This window comes from Malaclemys terrapin, chromosome 1, assembly GCF_027887155.1.
Source record: "Malaclemys terrapin pileata isolate rMalTer1 chromosome 1, rMalTer1.hap1, whole genome shotgun sequence".
NCBI lineage: Eukaryota > Metazoa > Chordata > Testudines > Emydidae > Malaclemys > Malaclemys terrapin.
This window is the reverse complement of record NC_071505.1, coordinates 86,530,987-86,555,609: the sequence shown is the minus strand read 5'-3', so window position 1 is coordinate 86,555,609 and position 24,623 is coordinate 86,530,987. Positions and strand designations below refer to the sequence as shown.

Genomic DNA, 24,623 nt, shown 5'->3' with positions numbered 1-24,623 from the left:
TAAGAAGTCTCCCTAAGCTCCTGTTGACTTTTTGCCTAAATGAAGACTTCAGCATTGGTCCAGTAGTTGTGACAGATTTTATAAGAGATTGAAGACTTGGGGACAAATTCAACTCTCAATTACCCTGACTTGAATGGGACTCCCTTACTGTCTACCTGCACAAATCCCATTGTGTTGAAGTCAATGAGATAACTAATGGGCTTGAAACGTTGGGATATAGTCTTAGTTGTTAAAATTTTAATTAAAGGGAAATTAGTCCTTAGCTGCAAAAATATTTCTAATTGCTCAGGAGTTTGTAAAGTCTATCACAACTGTTGTTATGAGCTGGTTATATTCTTAGTCTGTCAAAGTCACTTGGTTTAAGTGCACAAATCATTTCAGTGCTATTGTTATTATTTTCTACTTTTCCATTTAAAATGGTTCTAATCTTTTTTTTTTTCAGGCAATCAGACCAACCTATAAATCTGTTTGAATGTTAAAGGATTTACTTTTTTTCAAAAACAGTCTTTGCAGTTGTACATTTTCCCTCTTTTTCAGTCACGGGATTTGACTTGTGGGGTGCAGTGATCGCAACTGGAATAGTCTGTACATTCTATTGCACACTGGTATGTTGGCAATTCATTTTAAAGAACCCCTCTTCTTTTAACTGCTTAGTTAAAATATAGAACAACCTTCACTATTTTGTAGCACACAAATATTGAGTTTAAACTTGAATGAAGACAGAGGGCCAGGTCATCCTCTCCCCTGCTCCAAATTGCATATGGAAAACACTCTCTGCCTGTGGATCTGCCCACTCCCACGTGGAAAGGGCTGTGGTCATCTCAGTAGCACTGTTCTCTACTCTCCCAGGTAGAGACTGGCCAGGCTGGGGGCAGGAGTGGTTGGGGCTCAGAGAAACAGATCACCTCACCCTGCCCTTCCCAGGGGATTTTCCGCAGGTGGGGATGAGCTGGCCCATAAATTTGAACTTGCTAAATTTATAATTGCATCTTAATTTCATGCTCCTACTATACATTGAATGTGCTATTCCTCACACAGGGTGGTCTAAAGGCAGTAGTCTGGACAGATGTTTTCCAGGTTGGAATCATGGTAGCTGGATTTTCATCTGTAATTATACGTGCTGTGGTGGTTCAAGAGGGAATCGGACGCATTCTAAACGATTCCTACCATGGAGGAAGATTAAACTTCTGGGAGTAAGTTTGTAAATACTTACGCTAAAACATGACCGGCTTAAACAATCTTAAAGGTGTTAAACTGCATCCACACGGGTTTACAATAGAATCAACTCTACTGGGGCAGAGAGAGAAGCACCATTTTTGTCCATATTCTGAGTCTGTTATTTTTTTCTCCCATTTAGCTTTAATCCCAACCCCTTGCAAAGACATACCTTCTGGACAATTCTCATAGGTGGCACCTTCACCTGGACTGGCATATACGGGGTCAACCAATCTCAAGTTCAGAGATACATTGCCTGCAAAACACGTTTCCAAGCAAAATTGTAAGCCTGCGTGTGGTAAATGTAATTCTTCAGTGCCTGCCTTTAGTCACTATCTGTTCTTCATAAAGGGAGATTTTTAAATGAATGCTTTAAATTTATATAAAACGTGTTCATGAAAGGTAGTAACAACCTGTACTTTCTGCTTTGTGAACAAGGACAAAAGCAAATTGGAAGAATAAATGCCAGGATTTATAAGTTATGTGCCCAACTGTTTTATGATGCTGGTATTCGTGCACACAAATAGTTGTATTAAGTTCATTTGCAACCTAGAGACCAAATTGTATAGCTGTTATTTGTGCAAAGCATCTAATAACACCAGATCCTGGCTTGGTACTAAATTAAACTTATGTCTGTACTGGGCTATCTTGATTATCACTTCAAAAGTTTTTTTCTCTTACATAATTGGCCTCTCAGAGTTGGTAAGACAACTTCCACCTGTTCATGCTCTCTGTATGTGTGTATATATATCTCCTCAATATATGTTCCACTCTATATGCATCCGAAGAAGTGGGCTGTAGCCCACGAAAGCTTATGCTCAAATAAATTTGTTAGTCTCTAAGGTGCCACAAGTCCTCCTGTTTTTATATTAAACTTAAATCAGTGAATGGGAGTTGTACCAGAATAAATATTAAAGGATTCAGTCATAAAGCTACTGAAATTGATTGTCCAATGATAAAATTGCTGAAGAATCACGTTCTTTGTTTTCCGAATAGTTAGTGACCTGTCCTGAAGCTGTAAGCAGCTGGATACTGGCGATCAGTAAGATTTCTCTATAGATTTACTTATGTGAGAAATGTATGAAAAATAAAAATGCATTCCCCATAATACAATGCCATAAGGTATAGGAAGGGACAGTATTTTGGAGGTTTAATATTTTAAAAATGCGGGCAAAATAATTGAAACAATTTTCTTTCCCCTCCTGGTGAAAGCTACATTTTTAGAATTAAAATGTTTAAGGCTAACGCAGTGAGAAAAGCTAGTTTTGTAGACAATCGTATTTATGACAGGAATGAGTTGATATGCATCATCATTGTATCTTCAAAGCCTCTTCCTTGGTCATGCTGCTTTGTTCAGAAGGTCAGCCTTTACACAGACAGAAGGCGCATCTCACTTCTATAATGGATTGCTCACGTATTGGAATGTCATTGCATGTCATTGATATTGACTCTTCCAGGCATCCCTATCTGAAGCTATATTATTCGTTTTCACCCCCCCAATGGGGGTGCAATGGGATCCTTTAAAGGCATCCTAGAAGCAGTTCAGTTGTGACCAGTGGAGTCTGGGAGCGTGGCACTGTTGGAGTCACTTGGCCAGAGCTGCTGTGAAGATACAGCGGTTCCACGTGGAAGGCCCTAGCCTCCCAGGAATCTCTGCGTGAGCCCTGAAGTCTTTCCATGTTAATGGGAGAACCCTGCCCTTATTGGGGAGCTCTTCTGGAAATCTCTGCAAGGAAAACCTCATGGAGATCTCTTTATTTAGCCCCCTTCTGCCAGCTTTCCTCCAGATGAGGGCAATTAAGTTTCCAGGCACATACGCTGCTAGCCACCCTATCTGTGCCTGAGAATATGATCATTTCCTGAGGCATGGATAATTTTCAGCATAAACACTGCATGTCCACACAGGTATAAACACTGGCAATACAACAGCTGCCTAGTTTCTTTTGCAAGAACCTTAAAACACTCACAACAAGAGTCACTAATGCCCTGCTCGTTGTGTAGTCATTTACACCAGTGCACAGTAGATGTAAAATGCTACCACATCAGAATGGTAGCAATTTACACACACGTTACACTGATGTGAAGGATTTACAAGGTACAGTACAATGATGAACTGGGCTCACAGAGTGAATGATTTCACAGGTCCTAACCCATGCCTTCTGGTAATGCATGAAACTATGGTTGAGAAAAGTATCTCAGGATTCTTGACTGTCTCAGAAAGGATCTCACCCCACCCAAGATATGCACCTGTAGTTTTGTGACTAGAAAGCACAACCAAGCAACTTAGATTCTTGTATTTGAACAACGACATATTCACTTAAAAGAAGTACAGGTGTTTAAAGTGGAAGAATCACACATTTCAGATAAATGCAGGTGTGATATTGACTCATCAGCCTACTAGTTTATTACCTCTTATTTTCCCCTTACCAATTCCTGGCTTCAAAGAACTCTTCAAAGGCACCACACAATGGTTTGAATGTTGAAATCTTAAATTCTTATTAAAAAGAAAGACTTGCATAGTCTGCCCAGACACAATGCCAGCTTTGCAGAAGAGTATTCCACCCAGCATTACTCATTCAGAATTAGTGGGAACAACTCATTTCTTAAATCATAGAGTGCCACTCTGAACTAGGATTTAAGTCAGGACAAACACTGATTGTCATTTGACACCCAGCCACCAACATGGTTTGAAAACAAGATTTGAAAATGCTGTGGGTAATCGGGGCATGATCATACTTTTCTGCCTTTAAAAAGCAACAGAAGGTCCTGTGGCACCTTTGAGACTAACAGAAGTACTGGGAGCATAAGCTTTCGTGGGTAAGAACCTCACTTCTTCAGATGCAAGTAATGGAAATCTCCAGAGGCAGGTATATATCAGAGTGGAGATAACGAGGTTAGTTCAATCAGGGAGGGTGAGGTGCTCTGCTAGCAGTTGAGGTGTGAACACCAAGGGAGGAGAAACTGTTTCTGTAGTTGGATAGCCATTCACAGTCTTTGTTTAATCCTGATCTGATGGTGTCAAATTTGCAAATGAACTGGAGCTCAGCAGTTTCTCTTTGGAGTCTGGTCCTGAAGTTTTTTTGCTGTAAGATGGCTACCTTTCAATCTGCTATTGTGTGGCCAGGGAGGTTGAAGTGTTCTCCTATAGGTTTTTGTATATTGCCGTTCCTGATATCTGACTTGTGTCCATTTATCCTCTTGCGTAGTGACTGTCCGGTTTGGCCAATGTACATAGCAGAGGGGCATTGCTGGCATATGATGGCATATATAACATTGGTGGACGTGCAGGTGAATGAGCCGGTGATGTTATAGCTGATCTGGTTAGGTCCAGTGATGGTGTTGCTGGTGTAGATATGTGGGCACACTCCACACTGATATATACCTGCCTCTGGAGATTTCCATTACTTGCATCTGAAGAAGTGAGGTTCTTACCCACGAAAGCTTATGCTCCCAGTACTTCTGTTAGTCTCAAAGGTGCCACAGGACCCTCTGTTGATTTTTACAGATTCAGACTAACACGGCTACCCCTCTGATTTCTGCCTTTAATCACTCAATTGATAGCAATTTTGTTTAATTTTTAACTATAGTGACCTAGGCTAAAACATGCTACTTAAAGCCTTGTCTACCCATGAGAGTTGCAGTAATTCAGGGATCGGCAACGTGGGCTGCGGGAAGTGGCGGCCAGCACATCCTTCGGCCTGCGCCGCTTCCCGCAGCCCCCATTGGCCTGGAGTGGTGAACCGCGGCCAATCGGAGCCACGATTGGCCAAACCTGCAGATGCGGCAGGTAAACAAACCGGCCTGGCCCACCAGGGTGCTTACTCTGGCGGGCCACGTGCCAAAGGTTGCTGATCCCTGTACTAATTTAACAAAATTCTTCTGCATGTCCAACTTCAATCAGTCTAAGAGTGCCTTATCTCAGTTTAGCTTATATTGATAAGGAATCAGGTTATGGTAAACCGATATAAAACACACTCAACCCTATATGAGAGGGTCCATAACACAGGGTTGGATTATTTTAACTAAATTAGTCTAGAAACAGATTTAGCTAAAGCTTTGCAATTTATATGTTTAGACAAGGCCCAAGTCTGACCACTGGCAGTGGGGTCACCCAATCAGCTGTAACATGCCCGGGTTTTGTTATCAGACACTTGATTTAAGTCAGGTTGTCTCTTGTGCTGATGAGCTTTACGAAGTACACCAGGCTGCAGGCTCAGTTATATTACATCAGTGCACCCAATAACATTAATTTCCATCCCCATTAAGATCTTCAAGAGCAGAGCTACTCTCCTGCACATATCCCGATTAACCTTCTAAAGTAACCCAGGGGTTGGTGCACTTTCGCAGGCACTGGAAGTACTGAATGGCCTCCTAAGCACCCTAAATGCTTAGGTACTGGAGGTACCAATGCAGTTCTGATTGCTTGGCCATTAATGGGCATCAGGCAACAAAATGGCTGCTGGTTGGAATACAATTAATCTTATGGAAATACAGGGAAAGAACCATGTTGTTGAAGAACATACTGCTTGTGGGTTGCAGTAGGGCACCAAAGATAAGCCAGAGGGTAATTAACTTCATGAAACTAGGACCAGTCTAGAGCTAGAAGTACCTAGACACCTCCAATAATCTGCAGGAGCTCCACCTCTGTAGAGAAGCCAAAGTGGACAAGAAGACTGGAGCATTTTGAATAGCCAACAGTGAACGAAGACCTAGGGTAGCAGAGGTTGCATTCATGCTTGAAGCTGGAGCCTTTTTGGGCTAGTGCTGTCAGGAGATGGAGTCAGTTTACTACATCAGTCTCCAAGATTACCTAGGCACTAAGACAGGAAACTCACAGTCTGTGTTCAGTCCACTTCCTCCTAGAAGCAACAGCTCTGAGGGACTCCGTGCCAAGTCAGCAGGAGAAGTGCATGCGCTATGGCACCCTTCCAAGGTGTGCTGGCTTTCTTAGGTCAGGAAGGGGCTCACAGTGTGGCTCCTAGTCTATGAATTACTCTGTGGCTTGTCATGTTTTACAACAGTTCTGTGTGTTGCTGGGAGTTAGTGGCTTTGCACTGCTTTAAAGGGTAGCCAGACAGACAACCATCTGGAACTAGACTAAGAAGTGTTCAGTTAACAAGGTTTCTCTTTTTTGTTTTTGGCTGCCAATGAGGAAGTGAATACAGGTACAGTAGGACATGTTCATCTTTAGCAACATTACAATACAGTGCTATGGCTAACTCTTTAACATTGTTGTTTCCTTTCATGTTTGTGCAGATCTCTCTATATCAACCTCTTGGGACTCTGGGCGATTCTTGTCTGTGCAATGTTTTGTGGACTAGCAATGTACTCCATATACCACGATTGCGACCCATGGACAGCAAAGCGGGTGTCAGCACCAGACCAGGTTTAACACTAAACATCTCAATGGTTTAATAGTTGGGGATGAATTAAGATTGCTGCCTTGAGGGGCTGTTCCCAAGGTATGAGGCTGAGCACACACATGTCCAGTATCATGGGTGCTCTCAGGATCTGTCCCTTTGGAAAGATACATTAAGGAACATTTTGGGACACTTGAAAACCAGGAGTGTATTTTATTTGCAGTAAGGGAGGACAGGGTTAATAAAATAAGAAACCAGAAATCCTCTTATTCCCTAGTGATACATAGGACAAGGAAGACCAAATATGACAACCCTATATAGGAAACTAGATCATTTTCCTTTTTGGGGGAGGGTGGAGGTTGCTCTCCTGTGCTACAACCTATGTCTCTCTCTTCTCCCTGAGATCCACATGGCTCAAGGGAGATGCAGAGAGACAAGGGTGGTCTGCATGGAGGCTCCATGCCTCTGCCTTCTCTGCCCCCATGAATCACTGAGCCTACCCCCATCAATCCTCTGAAATAATAATAAGTTTCTTTCACAGACTGGACACCTTCCTAGTCTGGGCACAATCCTTTCCCCTGGTACAGCCTTTGTTCCAGCTCAGGTGGTAGCTAGGGGATTTCTCATCATGGCTGCCCCTCTTTTCTCTGTTCCACCCACTTATATATCTTTTGCATAAGGCGGGAATCCTTTGTCCCTCTGGGTTTCCACCCCCCCTCACTGGAAAAGCACCAGGTTAAAGATGGATTCCAGTTCAGGTGACATGATCACATGTCACTGTAAGACTTCATTACCCACTTGCCAGCACACACTTCTACAAGAAGTCTCACAAGTAAAAGAGAGCCATCTACAGACATTTGTCCTGGTTAATGGGAGCCATCAAGATTCCAAACACCATTAATGCCCACACTTTGCATAATTACAATAGGCCCTCAGAGTTACATTTTATATTTCTAGTTTCAGATACAAGAGTGGTACATTTATACGATCACACTCAGTAGATTATAAACTTTGTAATGATACTTTACAAGAGCCTTTTGCATGAAGCATATTTCAGTTACACTATATTCAAACTCATTAGCATATTTTCATAAAATCATATAGAGTGCAACATCACACTATGATTTTTTTCAGCTTATGCCATATCTGGTATTGGATATTCTACGAGATTTTCCAGGGGTACCAGGACTTTTCGTGGCTAGCGCCTACAGTGGGACATTAAGGTAATATAATCATTCTGAACTCAATGACATACGTTGGCCGTTTTTATGCATGCTCATTGGAGCATAAATTGTATTTACACAAGATCCTTTGCATTTAATTTCCCTGCATGCATATGTTGTTGTTCTTTAAACAGGGAAAAATTAGAAGCTGTTTAATGGGTGCAGCTTAAAAGCTTTTCAGGCTTCACCAGTGGAGCTTCAAATTTCCTTGCATTGAAGCAATTTGGTCTGCACTGTTAACAAACTCCACCAACAGGGCTAGTCTGAGCCTTGGCGCTATAAACTCCATTGTCATGAGCAAAGTATGGCACTTACAAGCTCTGCCTCACCTTGCTTCAAAGGGCTGGTCCACATTAACCCCCCACTTCGAACTAAGATACGCAACTTCAGCTACGTTATTCACGTTATTCATGTAGCTGAAGTGGAACTATCTTAGTTCGAACTTACTGCGGGTCCACACGCGGCAGGCAGGTTCCCCCGTCGACTCTGCGTACTCCTTTCGCCGAGCAGGATACCGGTGTCGACGGCGAGCACTTCCGGGATCGATTTATCGCGTCTAGACAAGACGCGATAAATCGATCACAGAAGATCGATTGCTCACCGCCGGACCTGGAGGTAAGTATAGACGTACCCGAAGCTATTACTTCACTAGCTGCACTTGTAAATTCCTGAAATCCTATAGGGAAACGGCAGCTGCAGTTTATGGGAATTTTCTGCTGCTCAGCCTTCCTTTTTCAAACCTTCAGAGCTGTATTTTAAAGCCATCTCCCTTCTTCCTATGACTTAAGAAGCACATTCTGCTCATTAAGGGCTATTTTCAAACTAGTGTTTGGAATTAAGAAATACAGCTGTTTTAAGTCAATCCTGTGAAAATGGTCAGAATGTTTTGTTTCAAATGGTGGTGGTAAAAAAATGCATTTACTGCCTTCTGATAATTGAAAAACAACTGAAAAGATTTTTGCTTCAGCTTTCCAAAGTTGTATACTTTCTGGCAGCGACCAATTACAGAAAATTTCAGCCCTTAATGTGAACGTTTTGGATAATCTTGAGTGTTCAAAAATCAGGGGTTAGAATGGAAACTGTTAACAACCTTATCTATAGCAATCACACCCAGAGCACTGGTATAATGCTGTGGTTGAATAATTTTTTGACTCTTAATATTTGTAGATATGTAAGTAAATACGATGATCAGGGCAATACATTTTCACACTTTGAGGTGCAAGCTGATTGCTTGCAAGAGTAATGTATAAAAATGGCCGATACTGCACAATCTGTGGATTGTAGGTGATTGGCATTTTGCCTTTCTTGAGAAGCACAGTGACTGGGCCACTACAAGAAGCCAGAGGGGAAAAATAAAATAATACTTTCTCACCTTAATAAATTCATATTTGTAAAGTGCTTTAAAATCCTTAAATGGAAGAGGTTGCAGAAGTGCAAATTATTATTGTAACTCCAGTGTTCTACTTGAATTCTGTTAATTAGTTAATCTTGTCTGATGTTGGCCACTGGTGGCAACACAGGAATATTAAAGAGAAGGGAAATAGTAGGCATTGTGGCATGTTTCTCTGTAAGGAAAATTTGTCTGATACTATTCTATATGATCCGGGAGGTTCAGAGTTATTCCGTAGTAGCTAGATCTGCTCTCAGGAGAGAGGGGCTGATGTTTCAAGTGGTTGGGACAAGTGGTTCCCTCGGAGCCTATCGAATGCTCACTGGAGCTCATAATTAACCATTGAATGTGCAGAGAGGCGTATTTTGTGTGCTGTGGTCTGCGCCAGGGCATACTCATTTTCCAGCCACAATACAGGCATGCCATTTTTAAGATATAGGCCAAGATTTTTCAGAAATAGGCACTGAAAATTAGGCTCCTAAATCCACATCAAGGCACTTGAAAAAGTAGCTGATTTTCAAAAGTGTCAGGTACCCGGCAGTTCCTACTGACTTTTGAAAACCAGCCCACTTACTTAAATATGGATTTAGGATCCTAGCTTTAGGCTCCTTTTTTTTGGCCTGAATCTGTAGAGTGCATCCAAAATAGTCAATGAAACGCCATGTGATGTACATGTACCTAGCCCAAAGGATGCGATACATATTAATGAATTCAAAAATGGTTTTAAAATACCAGTCATCCTTTGATCTAGCTATAGCAATATATGTTAACTTTCCTTCCACTGATTTATCTGATTGTTTCTTTTTCTTAAAACATGCATTATCCTCTCTGAGAACCAATATTTTAAGCAATTGCAAAATGTAACAAATAGTGCTGTCAAGTTTATTTCCGTTAGTAATAATAATTTCAACATGTATAGTAGTTACAGCTACATAAGGTCTCTGATATTGTTGCAGACAGTATCTCTCTGCCGTTATCTCGATTATTAAGTGTTTGTAATCTCAGTTCCTAACATACAAAAATGTTTCAAATTTTGTCATCTGCAGCACAGTGTCCTCCAGCATCAATGCTTTAGCGGCTGTAACTGTTGAGGATCTCATTAAACCTTACTTCAGCTCCCTCTCTGAAAAGAAACTATCTTGGATTTCCAAGGGAATGAGTGAGTTTGTGAGGGATATTTTCCACTTTTACCATAAAGAAAGAGGGCTTGGTTCAGATCTCACTTATAAAGGTGTAAATCAGGAGTAACTTCATTAAAGTCAATGGAATTACACCAGTATGAAACCTGTGTGAGATCAGAATCAGGCCAAGAGTTTTCAGTTATGGGGGAGAAGGGGAGCAGCTATTTAAAGTGAACATGGAAAAGGGCATCTTGTTTGATCTTTAAGCAGTAAAGTTATATTGTAGCCTTGTTCAATCTAGATTCCTAATACAAAAGACCCAAAGGGCTTGGGTTGAAATAGGTATTATTTTTCATTCCATCAGTCAGAAGGCAGGTGCATGGGATGGAATTTTGTAACAAGTCACTTGAACATGTAATTATTTGGCAGGGTACATGGGTGGAGAAATGTACTGCATCACACTCTCCTTCTAGAAAATGTGAGGCTTCGCAACCACTACGATACACCCTAAAGCCCTCAATCTGTTTAATGCCCTCAAGCAGCCAGTTTCAGAATTTTGAGTTGAACATACAGGTCCAGATCCTCAGCTGGTTTAAATCTGTGACACTCCATTGATTTCTTTGCTAGCTACATCAGTTGGCATCAGTGGAAGATATGGCCCACAGTGCCCCAGGTAGTTTGCTGGGAAAAATTAACATGTCTCTTTTACTGTAATAAGCTTAGTAAGGGATAGAAGAGTACAGCCAAGTACTTCACTGTATTTCCGAGCAAGAGAACACGCCCTGCCAGTGAGCATACCAGAGCCATGAGGAGTGTTACAACAGCATTGTCACCCGAGAATGTGGTTTCTTAAGCATTATTAACTACTTTTGATGCCAGCTTTTGTTTGCTATAGGAATGGAGGCGCACAGGTCTGAACTCTGATAATTGCCTGACCTCTCATATTAAGCACTGGGATTAATGTGTTCCCATGTAGCTGTAAATTAGAGCTTTGTGAGTGGTGGATGTAATTAAAGTGCTCATCCAGCATTAGGGACCCTGGGAGGAAGAGACTTCATTTGCTTAGGCTGTCTATATCCTGGCTGTATGGGAAATTCCTAGCCATGGAACTCCAATATCTAAAAGTGTTTTCACTGGAACAAAACTCAAGTGGGAAGGAAGATCCGTTCTTCAAGTACAAAGTGTTGGCACAGAGGGTTAGAGGAGGAATGTAAGTGATTCTTGCTGTGCTTATTATCCCCACTACTCATTCCAACTTCTTTTTAAGATTTAATCTTCCAACTAATCTTCAGTGACCACACGTTGTAAAAGGATTTGTCATGTTTGCAGGGTCCCCTCCTGAGGTAACAGAGCACGTGACCTTTTGTTGGTTTGGCCATTCTCAAAGACAATCCTAGCTGCCATGTATTTTTGGCTTTATTAGTAGTAGTATTAGACTAGAAGGAAATTTCACTGTGGGAGATTTAAATTGCTACATTTGTCTTTCTCACCCATTCAGGTCTTTTTTATGGAGGAGTGTGTATTGCCATGGCTGGTGTGGCGTCCCTTCTGGGCAGTTTGTTACAGGTGCATATTTAACTGCTTTTCACCTCTGTTTCATTAACTAGAAGGAACTATGGAAAAGAACAATCACTGGCTATTATAAAGTGATTAATTTGCATACTTTAATGAGTATTTACCTTGGAAATTCTAGGACTAAATCCTCAGCTGGTTAATTTGAGAAAATTCAACAAGGGAGCGACACCTGTTTACACCAGCTGAGGATCTGGCCCAGAGCCAACTGGAAATCCTGATTGCAGATATTTCATTTCCTTCCCCACCCCCATGGCATCGTGTTGCAGGTTTTGGCTTTGCTGTGTGATACTTGATAGAAGACTTTGTTTTCTTTCTCAGGCAGCTCTCAGTATTTTTGGCATGGTTGGTGGTCCTCTTCTAGGACTGTTTTCTTTGGGAATCCTCTCCTCCTTCGCAAACCCCATCGTAAGTATAAGTTGTGTGTCTTGCTGTTGCAAAATACAATAGTCATTTGGGGGAACATTTCCCTCCTCCCTCAATAATTCATTTTAGGCATCATGGGAGATGTTTTAGATTGGCATTTTTCATACATACCCCCTCGCCCCCCACATCCCCATACCCCAATAGTTAGGCAATAAGGCCAGTAGTTTAATCTGAAAAAATATTGTTAAAAATGGCAAGATTCACCAATCACTTATTTTCTCCTTGTTCCCTATGGCTAAAGCAGTGATTTGTCTTTGTACAATGCTGCAGAATCAGTACTGCTGTGCTGTAAACAGCCTAAATAGGGCAGTATGTTGTTACTTTGTGGTGTGACAACATTCACTCCATAAATATGGTCGCAAATTGAATTTCCATTATAAGCCTGATTTTGGCCACCCTCATCTAAAACACACACACACACACACACACCCCTTAGATCTGAGGCCAAAGTAAATATTATCTGTGAATCGAACTGAATTGCACAAGGCATTCCTAAATTATGACACCCTAACAACGGAGGTGTTCTCCAGAGTTCATAAAGTCTAACATTTTGGTGTCTGTAGCAAGAAGCCTTGAGAGCAGGAGAGAAGTGAAACTTAGTCCTCTGGACACTTGTGAGCTGAGAGATACTGCACAGCATCATAGTTGATAAGAATCTAAATCAAACATTGTTAACTTTTGTATTTGGAGTATCTCTGTGGACTGCAATGAATGATGAGTGAGATTCATCCTTGTTCAGAGAACCAGGGCAAGGTCTACACAGTACTTAATTCCCAATTAAATTTTCAGTTAGTCCTTGTCTATGCTGGGGACATTTAAAAAAAAATTGAGACTGGTTTTAAAAGAGGTAGGAATGGTAGTGTATAGGCTCTAGCAGCCAGGATTTCTATTATAACTGGCTGTAGCTAAAGCAGAGTTTAATTCATTGTTCAGATCTTGAAGAGAGTTCCTGTCTTTAGAAAAGGTCAAAGTGTTTGCGCTAAAGATATTCCTCCCATTGCAGACAGAATATGGTGGGGGGGGGGAGAGGAACACATACATTGTGAATTTTATGTACCTGCTCCAAGGTTTTAGGATAGCTTATTCAAATAAAATAAAATAAAAATCTCAAAAAAAAAAAAAAAAAAAAAAAGCTTCTGCCTTCATAGTTTCTACCTGATATAAGTTGTTTAAAAAAATTACGGGCCAAGAATTTCAGACCTTAGTGCCTAAAGTTAGACTCAAGCCCATACTTAGCCATCTAATTAAGTGGCCTGGTTTTCAAGTGTTGAGCACCCTCCAACAGCTCCCATTTAAGTCATGTTTGAAAAGTAGGCCACCCAGTTCTGAAAAATCTTGACAGTGTTTTTCTTTGTCAACCCTCTTGGTTTTTTTGCTTTACATTTCAATCCGATTTTACTTTGTTTTACAGGGTGCATTTGTAGGGCTTATTGGGGGCTTTACAGTTTCACTCTGGGTTGGCATTGGGGCTCAGATTTATCCTCCACTCCCTGAGAGAACTATGTCATTAAATCTCACAACTATCGGCTGTGACATAGGCAGCCCAGGAGGCAACTGGACTGCAACAACCGAAATGCCAACTTTAACAACCCTTGTACACCTGCAAGGCACTGAAAGGTATATAACAAATCGGCCACATGTTGCACCGGCGCTTGACTGAAAGTGATGTGACCATCTGTGTAATAGTTGGATTGTTATAAAAATCTTCCCTCTTTTGGTTACCTGATTAATTAAAAGGGAGCAGCATTTTGTGTTTTCTCCTACTGGGGGTGCTTATCAAAACCCCTGGAAGTCAGTGGGTGTTGGATGAGTACTATAGAGTTCTACAGTCGCATGTGCCTTATTGGGAAGTAGTTTTGTTTCTGCAGTGTGGATAGGCAAAGGGGACTTGTGTTTATTTCATACAGTTTTGCTATCTAAGCAGGTTAAACCTTGAGGGTGATTAAGAGTTTTCAGTGAATCTTCCACCAAAAGTTTATCCAACAGCATCATATCTATGTGGAAGTAACTAGCCCCATTTTGCAAAACCATAAGAGTCAAGTGCAACTGGGTGAAATCCTGGGGTCTTTTTCCTCTGTGATTGTCATATTGTCTTACACTGTATTGTGTCATACAGTCAAAACAAAACAACCCTCCTCCCCCAAAGAACAAAACAATGATATAAATATCAGAACAAGGAGTAGCAGCTCGATTAAATTAGATTAAAAGACAATGGCTAGATTAAAAATTCTAAGGGCAGTCCATTCTTATGTCTCCGGACAAAACTGGGTCAGCAGCTGGGTATCCTTAGGAAAAGGTTCCCCTTAGCTGGTGTAGTATTGCATGATTAGGTGAATTGTGACATTCCTAGGCCTTCCCCTGAAGCAGCTGGATACCTGATTAGATGGATCACTGCTCCCGTGTGCCTGTGTCTATGTACTGATTCACCAGCATGGCAAGTGGGATGTTACATATAAGATCAAACAAATCTTAGACCCCAAAGCACTTGCATTTAGTAGGTTCTGCAGTATATCTGTTCTGCTTCAAGCAACTGCTTAGAGTTAACAGTGGATAATTTGTTACCATTTCTAAAATGAAAAACAAAGTTTCAGTTTCATCAACTTTAAATTGTCATCAGTGTAAATTTAAATGCCAAGTAGGCGCTAGGCAGCATGTTTCTATGGCCATCAGAACAAATACACCTCTACCCCGATATAACGCTGTCTTTGGGAGCCAAAAAATGTTACCACGTTATAGGTGAAACCACGTTATATTGAACTTGCTTTGATTCACCGGAGCGCGCAGCCCCGCCCCCCCGAGCACTACTTTACCACGTTATATCCAAATTCATGTTATATCGGGTCACGTTATATCGGGGTAGAGGTGTACATACATACTCAAAGATGTTGGTCCACGTGCTTCTCTCTGTGGCATGTTGCAAAGGGGATCATAATATGGTTTGTTGCTGCTGCTTTATAGCACAAAGCCCTGAAAGCAGAGAGAGCTGAAACCTAGTTGACTGGACTCAGGTTAACTGAGATTTAGTGCACAGCACCATCATTAATAAGAGATCTGCAGAAGTGATGGCACAGTTCATGCCTAAGACACAATGGACACCTTTCCTCCCACCCCCCTGCAAGAGAGCCACAGAGCTGGCACTCCATTGGTGTAGCGTGGAGAAAACTAGGCGGCGCTTCCCTGGCTCGGTTGGAGCCTGGTGCCCCTCGGCGGTGGGAACTGAATGAGCCATGCCACCATCCATGCTGCAAGAGGAAGCAGCAGCAGCCCTGGAGCTCCTGCCTCCTGAGGGCCAGTTTTGGCTTAACCCTGGGCAGCCACACCTCTGAGCCGCACTGCCTCCCTCAGCTACAGCATGGGCCTCTCCCCTTCTCCTCCCAGGGCCTCACGGGGTGTGAGTGGGTGGAATGGATGGGACTGAGCCCTGAGGGGCATGGTGGGACAACACTGAGCCTTGGAGAGGGGGCAGTGAGGAGCCCAGGTGAAGAGGGGTGGGGGGCATTAAGGAGCAGGAGGAGTGGGGGGGGCAGTGAGGCGCCCCTCGGCAGAGCATAGGAGAGTGAGGGCGGGGCCTGGGGCGAAGAGGCCAAGTGGGGACGGGGCCACGGTCTGGGTGCCAGTGCCCCCCTCCCACTTCTAGGGAGCTTCCAGTGCTCCGTAGCCTCTCCAAAGAAAAGACTCATGGCTAAACTCTTCAGTTCTGGCCAGAATTCCTAGTGGAGGCATGGGCTCATGTGGTTTTTCTGGCCATGGCTTATTTGCCCACCATACTGGCCTGATGCTGCCAGTTTTACCTCAGAGTTTGAGTGCCAGGTGGGTTTCTCTGCAGGAGAATAGCATGTGACTCATTATTTTTTTTTAGCACAGAACGTTTCTTATATTTACTCTCTTAGTTCCTAGTTTTACGCATTTTCAGGTTGTCTGAATTTTGAAGAAGACTCTAAGAAAATGTTTCCCCCACCTTTCCTAGACCTGTCCTGGCTGATTATTGGTATTCCTTGTCGTATCTGTACTTCAGCACACTTGGGACCCTGGTCACAATAGCTTTGGGAATGATTGTCAGCCTCTTAACAGGTACCTTTTCCAGAGTTTTGGTTTAACACAAGTATACGCTGTTTTCCACATTAACATGCATACACATGGAACCGTCCCTATCACGAGAAGTTTCAGTGACCGCTCTAGTTGAGCTTGCACTCTCTGGTTTCATTCACTCACCGCTTTCTAGAACCTTTATCTTTTGGCCTGAAATTTTCCAGACATGGTCTCTGTCCAAAGGGGGCATTGCTTTCTCTTTGAATTGTGAGGTAGTAAAGTCAGCAGTTTTTTAACCTGAGGAGACGGGGGTGGGGGGTGGAGGGGAGAATCCATTTACCCAGTGCATTAAACCTGAGAAGGGGCTGAGTTTTAAGAGCTGCCATCCAGCATGGAGATAGCCCTGTCTGAGGAGAAGCATCTTTCCTTCTCCCAGAGGTTAATAGTAGTTTTGCTTTGAGTGAGTTCAAAGCATTTGAAATATGCTTACTGAGCATGCCCAGTGGCCATTTTCACTACGCTTGCCAAGCCATGCACCCAAGGAAGGATTCATGGTGTAAAGCCATGTCAACTGCCCAAGGAAAAGTCTAGTGAAATAGATTGCTGCAAATTACTAAGACCCTAAGAGTAGGCATGACAGTTGGGATCTGAACCCCGAGATCCCGACCCAACCCTCTGGTTTTGGTTCCAGGCAAAATCCAAAATGAGGCTATTATCCAATTTGGATGCGGCTGAAAAAAAAACAAACAAAAGTGTAGCTGATCTCTCAACATTTCCACCATTTTATGCCAGCGAGAGCAGTTGGATCCTAGGCCTGATTCAATCTAACTCATAACCTAAAACTAATCTAGACCTGAACCCGACATCCTTAGCTCACCATTTAGGCCATACATAACTAGAACACAGTGAACAGGATGGTTTCCATTGGACTTACTGCACGTAGAAGCAGAGGAGAGTAAGGCACATCGTCATTGGTTTCTTTACTCTAGAATTCCTCAGACTCTTTCTGGAGCTCCCAGGAGCTCTCTCATTTTCCTTCCCCCACTTCCTCCACAATGCTTCACACCCAGAGCTGGATTTAGGGGCAGGTGACTCAGGCGACTGCTTGGGGTACTGGGCTTGGGTGGCGCCGGGCTCAGGATGCTGTTTGTGTTGTTAGTAACCAAAAGGGAAAATAGAATGTTTGAAGTAAAATGTTTCAGGTGTTCCGTACGTGGATTCATTTTTCACTATCCTTCTAGAATGTTCTGGACCTTTGTAAAATCTTGTGGAACCTTCCAGACTTGCTTATATATGGCATGAATAAATACAGATTTATAGATCCTAGAGTGCAAATTTATCATCTTCTGTGACAGGGATAAATCATGCATGCAAATTGTGCATCAAAGTCATGAAATGGGCTATATATTCAATAAAAAATAAGGTATTCAAAAGTTTAACAAATGGAGGGGGAGAGGGTGCCAAAGATGCTCCTCGCCTAGGGAGCCATTTGGTCTAGGACTAGACCTGTTCACATCATGACAATAGTCCTTTAAGACAAAGTATATGGGAAGGCTGGACACAGCAGGTAGCTGGAGTCTGATGTACCCTTATCAGTTGACTAGGATTAGCTTGTTAAAAACAATTGATAAAGAATTTAACACTGTGGGTATTTTACAGGAGGACTAAAGCAGAACATAGATCGTAAATTCTTGCTGACCAAAGAGGACTTGCTGTCCAACTTCTCATTTTCTAAACCCAAGACAGTAAGTATAGCTATGTGCATCATTCTAATTTGCCTCCTTCAGGCAATCTGTCCTCCTGGGTAACAGAGACAAATACACTAGGGTGGGGGGGGTGTTACATTTTCTAAAGAAACGGTTTCAGTGTTCATCCATTCTTTGATCCAGATCCTGTCCTTTCAGTTTCTTCCTCTGTACAATTCAGTATTGGTCACTCCAAACATACAAGATGTGACTGGAGTCCAAGGGGGGGGGCACACTGACATTGCTCAGCTAGGGCGAACTGCAAAGAATGGGGCACACAATCCCCAAGACTGGTGGTTATTCTAATACTTAGATTCACGAAGCCAGCAACAAAACAGCTTCTACAATACCTTACTGGTTACCCAGAAGCCAACAACAGTTTCCTTAAAGCAACACAGTCTTGGGCTTTCACCCAGACAGCCAAGTCAAATATGATGAGGATTACTGAAAATCTTGTTCATCATATAAAAAAGTTTTACCAATCCCAAAGGATCAGACACATTACCCACCAGGTTAATGAATATTTCAGATCTTACCCAAATATACACTTACAGCCAATTCTTATTAACTACAGTAAAATTTATTTAAAAAAAAGAGTATTGGTTAAAAGATCATTATACATACAGACATGAACTTAGGTCAGTTTCATAGTAGAACTGGGGAGCTTTAGAGTTGCAAAGAGTTCTTTCAGAATTAGTCCATAGGTTCAGTCCAATGTTCAATATCAGGGTCATCCAGAATGGAACTGGAGACATCAGTCTTGTGGCTCAAGCTTCCTCTGATGAAGCATAAGCAGATTTGAGATGAAAGGATCAGGTCCCAAGAGACCTTTATAATGTTCCCGGGGAAGCCTCTTGTCAGTCCTTGGGTGAACCATAGTGTCTTTGAAGTAACCTCCTATTTCCTAAACATCACCAGTAGTTAGCTACATGGATTAACATAAGGCAATTGCCTATCTCCAGCCATTTACCTGTGATTTATCGCAAACTTCAAAGAGAAAGTCAGACAGCGATATTACTACATATACAATTCATTTAAATGTTAACGTCTTCCTTTGATCTCTGAATTAACAGAATACAGGATAGACAGGAACTGTTTGGTTACATTGTTAGAGGTTAACAATATATATGTAAATACACAAAAAACACAACCATTATCTATCTATCTATCTATCTACCTACCTCTAAAGGTTGAATCTGGGTCAATTAGCCTGCTAGCTGTGTAATCCTTTCTGGCTCTGTGTCACACCAGGGTAGACAATAGAATAAGCACACCTTAAGAGGCAATGCACACTCTAATAACCTGACAGAGTAGGAATCAGAAGCAAGAGCTTCCCCCAGGGGACTACATTTTTTTTTCTTCTCTCCCCCTCACCCCATGCCCTCCCCAACCCATATGAATGGCTGATCCTGTAGGCGACACTGATGCTTTCTGATGTGACTACTTCATTTAAGGCAGCAGCTGTGCATATGGTGTATCAGGATTAGGCAGCTGGCATAGACAAGGCAGCTATTTATGGCTACAACTGCAGGTAGTATTTGGCTTCAGGTCAGCAGATTAGAGAGAATACTAGAGCACGCCCTAGCTAGCCTCGTAAAATGAGGGCCAATGGTGCCTTTGCATTCCAGCAAAGCTTTCTTGGTTTGTAAATCTGTTCTCTAGCTTATTTCTGATATTGCTCATTAGACCAGCTACAGTTTGAGGGGGGAAATTTCCCCAGCCTGTGGATCCACATTACACACACCTCCACTCAAAAAAGAAACGGAAAAAGAAATGGAAGAAAAAAGTATTGAGTAGCCTCTCAAACCTCTCAAAATATAGCTAGATTATTAAAGAGCCAACACGATTTAAAGGAAAAATATAGCTTTTTGGCTGTTGCCTTTGGCAATGTTGTAGTGGTCCATCCTCTTGTGTTAAAATAAACCAGGAAAAGTTTCAGCAGCCAAGGAGCAGCATTCTAAAATACATCCCTTAAACATGGAGGGCCAGATCCTCAGCAGCGTTAAATTGTCATCACTCCATTGACTTGAGTGGCACTACAACAATTGCCACAAGCTGAGGCTCTGGCCTGGAGCCTTTATCCAGTCTGGGCTCACTCCCTCCCATGAGGCGTCTCACTGAGAGTAGCTGCTCACCCGGGAGAGGAGCAGGCTCACAATGTGGCTTTTAGCATTTAGATTAAAAAAAAATTAACTGCAGGTCACCTGTAAGGTCTGTGTTTTCAGTGCACTCAGTTAGAAAGAATGGCCATTGGATAGTTCAGTGTGCCACGTAGAGAGCATCTTTCTTAGATGATCCAATTTGCAGCCTCTTCCCCTTATGAAAACCTCTTGTGTTACTAACAATACACAGTAGAGGTAGGTTTTTTTTAAATACATTACATGTTATTTGTCCACGTAGAAACTGGACCAGACCCTCAGCTGGTGTAAATCAGAATTGCTCCCCTGACTGCAATGGAGCTCCACTGTTTTACACCAGATGAGGACATAATGCCATGAACCAAATGTGCAAGTGCATGTGAACGCTGATGCTCGCAGATTAAATGGCCATAATACTTGGATCCAGATACAACTGGCTTATTACATAGCGCAAAAGCTGGGTGGAGCGTGGGTGAAATGATTACTATTAATGAATGTCTAATTATTGAGGCAAAATATGTGGGCACCTTCCATTTTGGCTGAGCCAGTTTAGGCAAATGGAGATTTCTGTTTAGGTGTAGTTAGATGTAAGGAAGATGCAGTCTCTGAAGCAGGGATGCCAGTAAACACTGATTTTCACTGATGAAATGCAGGTAGGCACCAGGATTAGGAGAACAATAGCTCACGGTGGGGATGACACTTTGGTACACAAGAATACAGGAGCTATTCTTCTGAGGCCAGGAACAAGTGTTAGATACATTTTGAATGACAATAGCAAAGTACGTGATTAAACCCACACATCCTCCTCATATATCTAGAGAAATTCCAGCTGTTGCAGTGTATATCAGTTTATGCTTTCTCTTCCGTCTACGTGTATCAGCCTGCTCTGTCCTACTAGTTAAAATCCCCAACTACAAGCTTGAGTCTTCCCCCCATTCACACTAGTAAAACTCTCTTGACTTCAGTGGTGTTACTCCTGGCTCACTATAGGCCTAGTCCAGAGCATCATAATGTCAACGGAAAGACTCCCATCGACTACAGTGAGCATCGGATGGATTGGGTCCTCTGAGGAGAATCAGGTTCTCCTTTTTCACTCTCACAACCCAGAAACAAACCCATCCCAGTATTGCTCTGTGCAAGCGTAGCTGGTTAGTGTATTTTCTCCATGCTAAAGTCTAACTGACCCCTCCACAACTTTTAAATCAATATTGAAAAAAAGGGTGCTGGCCCTATGTTTGAATAGCGACTCTGGTTGCTTTTTAACTTTTACTTCTTATTTGAAAAACTTGATAGGAAACTCTTCTTGCTCCGAATTAAGAGTTTGTTTGGGTTTTTTTTTAAATGAATTAAAAATGCTGAAACTGTAGTTTTTTTAAAAAAATGTAGTGACTCTTGATCTCCTGTACATTTAAATGAGAAATTTACATCTGCTGTAAGTAGGGTGACCACACGTCCTGGTAAAATCAGGACCATCCCGATTTTGAGCTGTTTATCCCACATCCCGACCGATCTCTGGTCGGGACGCAATTTTCCCGATATTTTGCGCCACCAGCACTCGCCTTCTCCCCCCGCCCCCTCATGCTGTCAGTATGATGTAAAGGGGCCATAGTATAAATGGGCAGTATCTTCAAACCCACCTAAGTCCCATTCAAAGTCAATGGGACTTAGGCTTCTAACTGGACAGGTTTGAAAACCTCACCAACTCGGAATTAGGCCCTACCTATTAAAACAAATCTATTTATTTAATCTTGTTCTCCCTTGGAATAAGTCAGAAATATGATATGTTTCCATTCTCCTTCTTGCTCCCTTTGTGCCTTCCCTGGGCCTCACTCTTCCCCACTTCCTTTGAAAATATTTAATGTTCATTGTGTGAGCTAAGTTTTGGTGCCTCACTGTAACGAGTCCTGTGTATATGTCACCTGTGCTGCCAGGACATCGGGAAGTGAGAATTAGTTTAGAGGACGGATCCAGCAATAGACAACAGCAATAGTCCATGTCTATATGGATGGGCTTGAGCGCACACGTGTGTGTGTGTGTGATTCCATGCCTCACAATGTGAACTTTTTTTCAGAATGAGAAAGTGGAAGTTTTGAACTGGAAACCTTTTACCATGGCAGATGAAGGAACCGACAATCCTGTTTTCAACCACATTGAAATGAACGTCACAGAAAATAAAGAAAAAGTCAATGGTGCCCATGTATGACTTAAGAGGACAGTGTAGATGTTGTGTTAAAGACATTGCCAGCATTCCTGTGAAGAGTTAGTTACCCACCCTACCTGGGGTTATGTGCAGTAATCCCTACTAAATTTCATGCCATCACCACATTGGAATGACCTTGCGATTAAGACTAATGCCAAGAAAGGAATCAGAGCATATTGGCCCGAAGAAAAGGCGGGTAGTGGGTACTTCATAACATACAACTCTGCTTATTTTGGGAGACCATCCAAAAGGCATGCATCTGTGCCTGTGACAGAAGTGAACATGAACTAAGAGCAAGCGAACTTTAAGCATACTCAAATGTGGAGAATGTTTTGTGTTACCTCCAATGATAATACCCTTTGAGCACAGCAAGAAACAAACAGTATTGGCTTGGTATTTATTTATCATGTGCATAGTCATCTAGCCAAGCCCTGGCTTGGTAAACAACTGCTTTTCTCAATCCACTGACTGACACATTCAGTTCTAAGATATCAGGCTGGATCCTTCTCTCCCCAGAATAATTCCAGTGACTGCAGTAGAGCTGCTCCTAATTTACACTGATGAAAGTGAAAACAGAATCAGGACTCTGGCTCTTCTAGGGGACCTTTATAGGGAGGACTAAAGCCAACGTTTCTATGTGAAATTGTCATTCAGTATTGGTTTGGTCTTCTATAAAAATATTTACGTTCAACCTCAGTTAATTTTCAGCTTTATTTTATTTTATTTTTAAAAAGAGCATCTAGTTTTCACAGACATGGCTATTTTTCTTCCCTGGTCAATTCCATACTGTTTCTGTGGCAAGGTCAATATTTTACACTCTTGCGGTGTCACAAGGTGGTTGTGTTTTTATAATGAAGGCGGGATTATCTAGTATAATGTTTTTCTGCAGAAGTGCTGACTCTGCGCTCCTTCTATGTACGTTTTTATAAAGTCATCCCTCATGGTGGTATCTGAATACGTTCTTAGCAAGGAATTCAACAGTGAATCGGTTGGTAACATGCTTACCCTCCCTTTCCTTCTCAGTGCATAGTCTGACCAGCTAGGCTGTGTGCTAGTTGAGTTCCTTTGGGAGCTGGGAGGAAGGTCCCCCCTACCAGGCTGTAAAGCCACTACTGCAGCCTCCACACTCCTCATTCAACCTCTTCTGGTAGGAACAATGGGCCGTGGTGGATCGGTTGAGCTAAGTGACGTTTTTTCATTAAAACCGATTTTCAATGGAAATGCAACCAAAATGAAAGTTTTGTGGATAAAATCATTTTTGGCTCGGCGTTAATGGAACAAGCGAATTCTGTACTAGAGCTGGGCAATATTTTGTGACCAAAACGCTTTTTCTGGTGAAAAAACATAAATTTGGTGACGTGGGAGTGTTTTGCAAATTCATGTTGATTTTTTGCCGTATTCTTCTGGTTGAAAAAAAAATCCAAAAAACCAACATGGTTTGTTTCAACGTTTTGAAATGAAGTGTTTCCATTTTTCAGTTCCAATGACTTTTCGCTTCAACGTTTCCTTTAAATGCATTGAAAAATCTGGTCAAAAATGAAACATTTAGATTTTGTTGAAACTAAATTTTTTGTTTGACTAGAAACAAAATTTTTGTGACTTTTCGATTTGCCAAAATTTTCATTTGTAATTTGTCCCATAACTAATTTTTCAGAATTTCCAATAAACAACAAAAAGCACCCATCTGTTCTTTGCCCAGCTCTACTTTTTACCCCTTTATCCTCAGAAGGGATTAGATTATATCAGAGGAGGGCAAACTACGGCCCATGGGACCCTCCTGCCCAGCCCCTGAGCTCCTGGCCTGGGAAGCTAGCCCCCGGTCCCTCTCCCGCTGTTCCCCCTCCTGCAGCCTCAGCTCACAATGCTCTGGGAGGCGGGGCTGTGAGCTCCTGGGGCAGCACAGCTGAAGAGCCCAGCCTGACCTGGTGCTCTGTGCTGTGCGGTGGCGACGGCATGGCTGGCTCCAGCCGGGCGGCGCAGCTGTAGCGCTGCCGGCCACTAGTGCTCCAGGCAGTGCAGTAAGGGGGTAGGGAGCGGGGCGGGGAGGGGTTGGATAGAGGGCAGGGGAGTTCGGGGTGGTGGTCGGGGGCGGGGGTGTGGATAGGGGTCGGGGTGGTCAGAGGGCAGGGAACAGGGGAGTTGAATGGGGGCAGGGGTCCTGGGGGGGCAGTCAGGAAGGAGGGGGGATTGGATGGGGCAGTGGG

At 42.5% G+C, this 24,623-nt stretch overlaps 1 protein-coding gene across 1 annotated transcript in view; it reads left to right on the top strand.

Annotated features, from left to right (window-relative positions):
- SLC5A8 (solute carrier family 5 member 8) overlaps positions 1-23,115 on the top strand; it is a 31,536-nt gene extending 8,421 nt beyond the window's left edge. Inside the window, exons 4-15 of the mRNA XM_054028978.1 lie at positions 538-605; positions 1,039-1,193; positions 1,358-1,498; positions 6,472-6,601; positions 7,710-7,798; positions 10,235-10,347; positions 11,808-11,875; positions 12,203-12,289; positions 13,719-13,924; positions 16,275-16,378; positions 17,996-18,081; positions 22,291-23,115. Of these exons, the coding sequence (XP_053884953.1) occupies positions 538-605; positions 1,039-1,193; positions 1,358-1,498; positions 6,472-6,601; positions 7,710-7,798; positions 10,235-10,347; positions 11,808-11,875; positions 12,203-12,289; positions 13,719-13,924; positions 16,275-16,378; positions 17,996-18,081; positions 22,291-22,422 (1,379 nt within the window). The 3' untranslated portion in view covers positions 22,423-23,115. The remainder of the gene's footprint in view (positions 1-537; positions 606-1,038; positions 1,194-1,357; positions 1,499-6,471; positions 6,602-7,709; positions 7,799-10,234; positions 10,348-11,807; positions 11,876-12,202; positions 12,290-13,718; positions 13,925-16,274; positions 16,379-17,995; positions 18,082-22,290) is intronic.
- Positions 23,116-24,623: the final 1,508 nt, after the last annotated feature.